Consider the following 10,788-nt stretch of genomic DNA (forward strand, 5'->3'; position numbering starts at 1 on the left):
GTTTTTTTAAAACTAGTCATGTGACTTGAACAAAAGCCTGGAAGTTATAATAGCATATATTTTGGATATAATATGATTAAAACAAACCTAAATCATTTATTTGACATGTTCTTTAACGTGTCCATAGTTCACTGTGAAAACTATAGTGAAATCTTAACGCTCTCATTTTGAAGACATTAACAGGTTAATGAAGGAAAAATTCAAAACGAAGAAATGAAAATTTTGCCTGTGTCTCCCTTAAAACCTTTTACAAATTAGTTTTTCTTTGTCATATACGGGGTTGATAAATAATGTCTATTTTCAAAATAAAACTAAATGTACTTTTCTGCTACATCTGTGGATGTTCCGAAATTCTAAATTTTAACAGTTCATGTTTAATGTTGAATGCTTCTTAAGCCGGTGCTAGGGGGCGCGGACTTTTCTTAGCATTTTTCAGTACCGTCATAAACAGGCTCAATCAAACCGAGCCTGCAGCATTATCAATTTTGTCGTTTTGGGCGTTTTTTATGGATTCTGTTTTCCCTATTTTAATGTTTTGTGTGCTATTCTTACATTTACAGCCAAATTTCTAGGAACAGCAATGAGTGAAGTGACCCCCGGACAATATAATGGGGATTATAAAAGTATACTGTGACACAAACAATATACCTCTCTATTGATACGATGGTTACGTGTGATAAAGGGAAGGAGAAAAAACTTTCAAGGGCGGATTTCCTTTCAGGATTTGTCGTAAGTTAAAAGCCTTTTATTATTTTTTGTAAGAAAAAACCAGAATATTATTCAATACATTTACTGACGAAAACTGACACAGTTCTTAACATCTGATGAAACGAAAATAAAGTTGCTAGGGGACTTCTTGTCCCTTAGATAAGCCTTTGTGTAAAATCCAATCAATGTTGTTTTTTTTTTAATACATATATTGTCGATCCGACCTATATTCACATCATTGTGATATTTTTCACAATTTATAAAATCAGAATTACTGTATAAACTTTCTTAAAACTCCTAAAACAAAATGCTTTTCAGGAATAAAAGAAAACCGTTTCTGGGACATAATACATGTCAATCTTTAATAAATGTCGAATGTGAAATTAGATTTAAACTAGATCTTGATGTTTCTGTATAAAAGGATATGTCTGTTTTAAGTTTTAACAGTTCATTCAATGTTTAAGTACGAGTATAGAGCTACCAGCAGTAAAGAGCCTGGTCAAAATATACGGACATACAGACTGACCTGGCTCTACACTTGTGTGGCAAATGCTGATAATAAGAACGTTTCGGTTCCAACAGTTAAAACTTTACAACTAAACTAAACTAATAAGAAGAATGTATTACAACAGGATGCTGGAATAGAATTGACAACTACTGATACAGAGTTTCTGGACAACATGCTTGCAGACTACAAGACAGCCGATGGTAAAATAGACTACACGTAAGTTACTTTACAAATCACAACCATTTATTTCATTAATGTGTTATATAGTATGCCACTGTGTCAATTAATCCAGTGTCTAACTTTTAAAGTTGGTAATATCAAAATTTTCTAAGGACTTGATAAAACACTTGTTAAACATGTAAATAAATAACCACTAAGAGGTAAAATGAAACAGGAATGTTAAAGAAATCTTATAAAATAGCACTTACTTTAAAAGTCAAAACATATAATCAAATGCCCATACAAAATCTATCATTACAGTGTACATATATATGAGAACACAATTAAATGCACATGTAATATCATGTTAATTTATAATGCACACATAAATTAAACGCTGATTTAAAATTGATTATTTCTACACACAATTACCCATGTAAAATAGCTTATTACTTCAAAATTGTAAGTCAGAACATACAATTAAATTCCCATACAAATCTATTATTACATTGTATATCAGAACACACAATTAAATTCCCATACAAATCTATTATTACATTGTATATCAGAACACACAATTAAATGCCCATATGAATCTATTATTACATTGTATATCAGAACACACAATTAAATGCCCATATGAATCTATTATTACATTGTATATCAACACACATTAAATGCCCATACAAATCTATTATTACATGTATATCAGAACACACAATTAAATGCCCATATGAATCTATTATTACATTGTATATCAGAACACACAATTAAATGCCCATATGAAATCTATTATTACATTGTATATCAGAACACACAATTAAATGCCCATATGAATCTATTATTACATTGTATATCAGAACACACAATTAAATGCCCATACAAATCTATTATTACATTGTATATCAGAACACACAATTAAATGCCCATATGAATCTATTATTACATTGTATATCAGAACACACAATTAAATGCCCATACAAATCTATTATTACATTGTATATCAGAACACACAATTAAATGCCCATATGAATCTATTATTACATTGTATATCAGAACACACAATTAAATGCCCATATGAATCTATTATTACATTAAATGCCCATATGAATCTATTATTACATTAAATGCCCATATGAATCTATTATTACATTGTATATCAGAACATACAATTTAATGCCCATATGAATCTTTTATTACAGTGTATATCAGAACACAAAATTTAATGCTAAAGCAATGTACTAATACATGTATGTTAGAACATAATAAATAAACCAAGAGCTGTCATACAAGACAGCATGCCTGACCAATTCCAATACTAGATAGCAAAATATTCGGAACAATCTGATAAATATCCATCATAATTAAGGTCCCCATCTTCATCAGCAACAGCAAAAAGTACTTGATACACTATAAAAGCATATGTGGACAGATTTCAATACATGTATTCTCATTATCACATTACACAACTCTAGAATATAAGTACATGTATAATAGGGTGATAGTTTTCACTAATTAAAAACTCAAATAGCAGAAAAGATTTTGAAACTTACATTTTACAATAGGCTTACAAAAACGATACATATTCAACATATTGATTTTGAAAAATAAACTTAAAACCATAAAATGAATTTTAGGAGTAAAAAGAAAATAGAATTATCAAATTTACGGTACTTTCTATACTGTATGTATGAAACTAATACATACTTGTATATTTATTGACCAAATTGAACATCTCAAAAAGTTTCTTTAACGACTAATAAAAGTTTTGAGATTTCTAATACCAAACATGTATTCACTAATTTCAAGTCTTTTTGTTTATCTGAAAATATTGTCTTAGTATATTTACATAACAAATGGATCTTAAGATAACATATGAAAGGTCAGTCTATTTATATGAATATACTTGTACAGGTATATATACTGCATATTGATTGTTTAAAGTGCTCTTTTGATGTCCAAATGTCTTTAAAAAACTGAAATACTTGTATATATCAATTTGGGCAATTAAAAATGGAAAACTTTGCAAAAGACAATAAAAAAACATAATCTGAACTAAATTGAAAAAAAATTGTGTGTGCATGATTTTTAGTTTAATTTTGTGTTAAAAACATTCACACATGTTTCGTTTTTGGTCATTTTACACAGTTCAAGTGATTACTCTGAAAAAAAAAACTGATTGAGGGAATGATCTGCAATTTTGAACACAAGTAAGAAGTCCAGAGCAAATTGGTACACAAATCTTGAAAGTTATATTCAAAGTTCCATATGTCAAACATGTCAGTTAAAATTTCAGTACATGTACAATGCATTGCATAAATTGTAAAAAAAAATGTAACAACAATAAAGTGTCAGTATATCATCAGCAACAAATATTCTTTCAAACTGAATAACACTACAATGTATGCATTGTGAACATTTCACAAAAATCAATCCACACAGTAAAAATTAAATAAGAGTAAAATACTATTACGTTGGTCCAATACATTTGAAATAAATATGAGACTAAAACAATATATTGAACAAACGAGGATGCCAAAATAACCCTATGTATATGTACATAGCACAATGGCATTGTGATATCTTATATTAAACATGTGCATTAAAAGGAATGTATGAGCACAAACAAGCAGTGCCATGTGATAAAAAGCTTATATATAAATACATATAATACATACAACAGATATCTGATATCTAATCAGTCCCTAATAACTCTCTAGTCCATAAATAACACTCTAGTCTATAAATGATAAAGTAATCCATAAATAATAAAGTAGTCCATAAATAATGTTTGTTTGTTTGTTTCATTTTACGCCTTTTCCCAACAGTATTTCAGTCATATAGGCGGGTAGTTTCCTAACCATCGTTCCTGGAGAGTTACACCAGTACTAGACTACCTTCCTCAGCGCTAAACTACCAAAGCATCTCCCGGGGATCGAACCCACGCCAGAGAGGTAACTGGATTAGAAGTCATCGACTCTAACCCCTCGACCACAGAGGCGGTTCCATAAATAATAAAAGAGTCCATAAATAATAAAGTCAAGAAACATCTGTAACATTTAATAATACATGTAACACATAAACTAAATCCATATCCATCAACATTTCTCTTGGTATTTTAACCTTAACTTTCATAATGCCATTGTAACACAAAATCTAGATATTTTCAATTTACTTTATCCATTAAAAATTTTAATATCAATTGTACCTTCTGCTTTATTCATTATTTTATTCCTTTCTATTTACAGATCATTGAAATGACAAAGTGGCAGTGACAAGTTGATGAATTTCTTTGAATTATAGAAATAAGATGTAAAGACATGAACATAGTAAATTCATCATATTTTGGAATAAAAAGTTTTAAATATCTCAGAAATTGTAATTGTAACTGCCATCAGAGAATTGAATAATTAAAAAAAAAAAAAAAAATTGAAAAGACTTAATTTAGCTACCATCACACATGAATTTAATAATTGAAAAAAAAAATACACATCAATATAAAGAATACTTATCAGCCAATATCAAAGTATGCATAATGTGTCAAACAAAACCATCTAATAATGCCCAATAATGAGTGGAGAAACTCAACAGATGGTTTATCTAATTAAATATTATCCTGAGTTGGTTTGTAACAACAGGTTTGAATTTATTTAGATATCATGACAAAACTTTTATCTTTTTGACGGTGACTCGTACAATATATGGTCCATGAATCGCCAACTGTCCATGTATGTTGCTTCAAGTGCCCGAAAACCAATGTCCTGTCCAATGTCAGTGATCTCTGGTGGTGAGAATGGTACAGTGGAGGGTTTCACCTCTGGAATCAATACCATACAGTGTGGATCACTCATAATGTGAAATATCAAGTACAACTGAGTTGACTTTTCCATTTCAACTTTTTGAACCAGGTGGAACTCTTGCATCTTATGGGTTTCAACATTGTTGTAGAACATTTTAGGAAATATCAGATCTTCACCATCTTGGCTTTTAGAAATAGAGACCCCCAATGTATACATGGTTTTAGGATTTATAAAGTCAGGAACAATTGGGCTTTTGATCAGTCCTGACATTGAAAAACCAGTCAAAACTAGAAAGTCCTTAGATCTCACCCTAACAGTTGTAGTAACATTGACATAGTGAATAAACTCTAGATGACCTGTGAAGTTTTCTCTGATATGTTTTGGTCGACATTTGACAGCTCTTTGCCTTCTCTGTCTAACAGAGTGAAATGGCTGGGCGTTAATATTACCTGTTATATAACTGATTGTCTCCTCTAGCTCTTCGAAACTAAAAAGACCTTGCTTGTATGTTAGCTTTGAAAATTCTTCAGCTGATAATGTTGGAAATCGTAGATATTTAAATGCCCCTGCAAGTACTTTTCTGATATTTGGACCAGTTTCTTCAAGATTTAAAGTCTTACATTTGCCTTTAGCCCATCTTATAGCAGCATTTACAATATACTTCTCTGGTGCCAGAAATGTATCTCCTTTGAGAAGGTATTCAAGTGTCGTCTGCTGCAAGTCATAAAAACCATCTGATTTGAGCACCTTCTCACCATTGTCATCAATGAACTTGACTGCCTCATCTTCAAGTTTCTTTTCCTCAAAAAACAATGCTAGTTCAAGTACAGCACAGACATTGTCTGCTCGTAGTATAGAGATGAGGTATTGTGAGCAGTATGTGAGCAGACTTGTAACCTGATATTTGTGAGCAATCTGCATCACAGCAGGGACTGATTCTTCTGTTAGATCTGTACTGTCTGTATAGAGATATCTGGAAAATAAAAATCATATCATATGTGAAGAAAATAGCTAACATAGTTTAAAAAAACATAACCAATAATCACTGTAATCTATACTTTGTATTTGAGATATGAAAATGTACTGAATAAGGTTGAGTTGAATTAGGTGACAATTTTGGTCTAGTTTCAAAATGTGAGATGCAGTTTTTCATGGTCCTTGCATTAGAAAATGACAACATATTTTCAACATAAAATTATTTATGATGATAGTTTTGATCATTTTCTTACTAAATTTTATATAATGGCTTCTATCCATGCCAATGCTTAAACAAAGATGCATCAGCACTATTCTTGCATAAAAGTGGTGTGTATGGGTAAGTATATTTGTGCTTTAGTATTTGGTAATTCTGTGTTTCATTATTCATTTTTCTTACAAAGAAACCAGTAACATGCCAGTGTGGTGTCATTTGACATTCATGTTCGATAATGAAACCAGGCTCTCCTTACAATAAACTATTTTTACATAGCACCCTGAGTCTTGACTATCAAAGCATTACAAGAGCGATCAGTAATCACATGTGTCGCCTCATGATGGCCAATTACATGTTGGGACAAGTTTTGTGACAGACGGACAGACAGACGGACAGTGCACAACTGCACTTGGTACTGATCGTTCCTGTAAAGTTTGGATGAAATTGCACGAGTAGTTAATGAGGAGTAGTCCGGACAAGCTTTTGTGTATCTGGCAACACACAGAAAAAAACACCTTTTTATCAAAGGGCCATAACTTGGCCAAAAATTATTCAACCAAAAAACCCGTGCAATATGCGCAAGGACTTGAGCTACAGATCAATCCTGTAAAGTTTCATTGAAATTGCATTAGTGGTATAAGAGAAGTAGTCCGGACAAACTTTAAAAATAAAAAATATTAAAGGGCCATAACTCTGACAGAAATCATTGAACCGGAAAATGCTGACAATATGCACAACTAGACTTGGTACTGATCATTCCTGTAAAGTTTGGATGAAATTGCACCAGTAGTTTCTGAGGAGTAGTACGGACAAGTTTTGTGACGGACGGACGGACAGACAGACAGACGACGGAGAAGTGATCCCTATATGTCGCCACTACTTCGTAGAGGCGACACAAAAATCATGCTGCAATGGCCTGTGCTGGCATAATTTTTTTTGTAATTGTATGTTTTCTTCTCCCTAAATGTACAACTGCTGCAAGAATATTTAATGTAAATAAAAATATATGCTTTCAAATTTTGTGCATATACATGATATACATATTTATCTGTTGTGTGTTTATTCAATTATGCACAATGATTTTGTTATTCAGTTGTTCATGTGAAAAATATTCATACACACTTGTCTACATAAATATTGGAGCTTCTACCCAGATGCCTTCAGGCTTCTTTTGTTTGAGATAATCAAAGTATGGCTCTTAAATTTTCTTTACTCAGTACAGAAAGTATGAGTTTTGCTATAAGAACTCAGTGTTGTTGATGTGACCTACCGTAGCCAACCATCATATGAAGTTTGAAAGCTGTAGGTAGCATGACACTTAAGTTACTGAAATGAAGCAGTTTCCAAAGTATGTGGCAATGCTACCTGAATTATTGACTAACAAATTACAAGAACTATATAGGTCATCTACTAATGTGAAATGTAAGTCTAAGGCAAGGGTCAAATGAAACTTGACAGTAATCAAGCTGAAGAATATTTCAAAAGCCACTGTGCCTCAACTTTTAACATAATGACCAAAAAAATCAGGTCCTTCTTCTATGGGCTTAAGTGACTGAATCTTAATATAATGTGACTGGCAGACAATCAAACAATGTCTCCTTGAAAAAAGTGGCAAGGGATATACAAGGGTTTGGGGATGAATTACTCACTTCAAAAACAGCTTAAATGTATTTGAATCAGTATCTGACAACTCTATTTCCGGATTTGTGTCTGCACATGGTCCATAAAACATTGCCTGAAAAGTAAAAATATAATTTAGTTTAGATTATAAAATGCTCCCCTCTCACATAGAAGTATACATGTATTTAGCTTTTCAGCTAGTGTAACAAACATAAACCTGATCTGGGCACAAATTGATTAACATTTAAAACAAAGAGATCCATTATAAGTCAACATTATCCCATGTCAGTGAACAATATACAGTTAAAGGTCACTTAGAATTTGATTTTTGAGTTTTTGACACTGAAATAGAAACCAGTTCTTTTTAGCTTACAATGTAAAGTTTGCAAGATGTAAGTCATATCCACTTGACCTTGGATCTCATGTTGTCATATGTTAATTACAGAGGCACTTCAAAAATTTAAGTACAACATATTGAATATTTTGTTTATAATAACTATTCTAAAACTCAGGAAGGTTGCAACCCTGACTTTCCAACAGGTAAATATGATAAAACTTGACAATTACATGTACCAATAAAGGTTTGTGGAATTGACATAGAATCCAAAAATATAATGCAAATACAAATTTTACACTGTATGCAAAATAATACAGTACAAAAAATATTAAAACACAGACATTTAATCTTACTTTCATATTACACTACTTAATATCTGTTGTATCTTATTATACATTATACCACAGCTTTTTCCTTAAAATTGCGAAGAGGCCTGGGTCTTTTTGATTTGTGAAAAACAAAGCACAATTTTCATACTAATTTGAAGTTTAAACGTAATTTTTCTTAAAATTGTGAAAGCAGAAGCACAACATCAACACAATTTGTCAACATCAATACTTTTCTTGATTTGATAAATAGCTTAAAATATCTCAGGGTTTAAAGGTGACATTGCCAAACATACAATGTACTTAGAAATTTTGTTGTAATACTGTGGCATTTCTTTCACTTGTGAACCTAGAGCATTATGGAACTGTGAAGGGATCCTCTATAAATTGTGAAGACCTGTGCCTTTTTAAGGCCCCTGTTATGAAGCAAAAAAAAAGCCCCTGGATTGTGCTACAAATGAAAAAATTAAAGGTCAGAGGTATTATACAAACCTTTAACTTACATTATCTTTAAAAGATCTGGATAAATACCTGATACACAGGGCTCCTTGAAGCAAGAATGATCTTGTGTGCCTGAATACTGTTCTGAGGTAGCTGGTCTGAGTCTTTACATCGGAAGCTTATATCTGACCAAAGCTTTTTATGAAACAATTCTCCTAAACAACCATTGAGGGATCTACCCATCTGCCAGTCACTTGTTTCCATCTGAAAGTGCTACATGCACAGAATAAGATGAAGTTTAATTGTTACATGTACCTTGCTGAATTTATACAATGCATGTGTTGTCTTATTTTGAGTTTGGAACTATCCATTGTTTACATGAGAGACATCGATATTAAAATACTGTATAGAAAAACAGGGGTATATTAACATGCTGGTGGAGTCTAAACTATATATAATTTTGCATTCACCATCAAAGTCTATGGTGACTGTCTACAATATGATTTATGGAAATGTAAATTGGTACTCCTTTAAAGACCTGAAATGATCCTTAAAAACAGTCAGATATATGCAGTAACTTGACAGTATCAAGTGACAAGATATATATTGCAAAATTTCCGATCATTTACCCCTGTCTGTTTTTTTGTTTTTGTTTTTTTTGTTTTTTTTTCAGAAAACAGTAATTGTTTTAATTGTGAAAAATGACCCAAAAAACTCAAATCACTAAGAATAGCACAAAATATGATTTTCTATTAATTCCAGAGTACAGTATATTCCTCAATAAGCTTTTGAAAAAATACTTTTTTGTTCTAAGTGTCTAATTGATCTTTGATTTTGGTAAGACGTAGCTTTGCCCAGACGAAAAATATGTCAGGAAAAAATGACAACCATTAATAATAGTTTATGCTTAACTTTGAGGCTAATTAGATTTCACTTACTTCTTTTAATGGATATCTTAACCTGTCTTCACAGTTACTTCTGGTCTATTTAAATAAAATGAATACAATAAATATTTCAAATAACATACAATTAACAACATTTCTATAAAATTGTTATTTAGAAATATCTATAGTACAAATGGCACATTTATATAAAAGGGAAGTAACTGTATATCGGATTAAATAAAATCTATAATGTACTCTACTCCCATAACGGAGACACTATAGTCTGTCCCATTAAAAATGGAAATGAACTTTTGCCTTGTGTGAATTAACAAAACGAGGTTGAATAAAAATTTAACTATTTTTGTAAACTAAAAAAAAGTCACCCTCGAGATTTTTCAGGATTTTACTCTAAAATGTCTACTTTTCTTGTGAAAGCAAATTTTGATTTCTCTATGGAAAATCTCTGTTGTTTATTTTCCGTAGCCATTGCCGAAGTACTCTTCATTTGAAGATGAACAGGAGAAAGCACGTGTCATGTTTCTAAAATATACATGAGGTTCTCGGGGTCGTTTCATGATTATTTTACAAAGCTGGATCTACAAGATGTAACAGTTTAGTTGCAATGCATGATGAAAAACTTTAAAAAAATGAAAAATAAGCAACAAGAACACCGAGTCAAATGGATACATAAAAATAAAATATCTAGAAATTACACTTACTTTTAAGCTGAATAGAATTCCTATGAATTTCGGAATAGATATTTATAAACGTCCCTTCTGAAGATTTCTTCATTGCCAGTTCTATCCAGTTCCG

The 10,788-nt window shown here is 31.4% G+C and overlaps 1 protein-coding gene and 1 long non-coding RNA gene across 2 annotated transcripts; one reads left to right on the plus strand and one right to left on the minus strand.

Annotated features, from left to right (window-relative positions):
- Positions 1-566: 566 nt before the first annotated feature.
- Positions 567-4,747, plus strand: LOC132725442 (uncharacterized). Its single transcript, XR_009625054.1, has 3 exons — positions 567-729; positions 1,341-1,432; positions 4,624-4,747. It is a non-coding gene; the product is annotated as an uncharacterized LOC132725442 (long non-coding RNA).
- Positions 4,748-4,816: 69 nt separating this feature from the next.
- LOC132725441 (BTB/POZ domain-containing protein 6-like) lies at positions 4,817-10,170 on the minus strand. Its single transcript, XM_060710580.1, has 4 exons — positions 10,030-10,170; positions 9,182-9,364; positions 8,017-8,102; positions 4,817-6,148 (listed from the first exon to the last, which is right to left on the minus strand). The coding sequence occupies exons 2-4, from the start codon at positions 9,353-9,355 to the stop codon at positions 5,047-5,049; spliced, it is 1,362 nt and encodes a 453-aa protein (XP_060566563.1). The 5' UTR covers positions 9,356-9,364; positions 10,030-10,170; the 3' UTR covers positions 4,817-5,046.
- Between the last annotated feature and the right edge of the window lie 618 nt (positions 10,171-10,788).

This window comes from Ruditapes philippinarum, unplaced genomic scaffold (genome assembly GCF_026571515.1).
Source record: "Ruditapes philippinarum isolate M1 unplaced genomic scaffold, ASM2657151v2 ctg15857_1_1_1_1, whole genome shotgun sequence".
Taxonomy (NCBI): Eukaryota; Metazoa; Mollusca; class Bivalvia; order Venerida; family Veneridae; genus Ruditapes; species Ruditapes philippinarum.

Bases quoted from the DNA above. Each gene is read 5' to 3' on its own strand.
- LOC132725441 (XM_060710580.1), bottom strand. From the start codon at position 9,355: ATGGAAACAAGTGACTGGCAGATGGGTAGATCCCTCAATGGTTGTTTA. The intron at 8,103-9,181 runs GTATTTATCCAG...TTTACTTTTCAG, and splicing joins CAAGGAGCCCTGTGTATCAG to GCAATGTTTTATGGACCATG. The intron at 6,149-8,016 runs GTGAGTAATTCA...TTTATTTTCCAG, and splicing joins ACATTTAAGCTGTTTTTGAA to ATATCTCTATACAGACAGTA.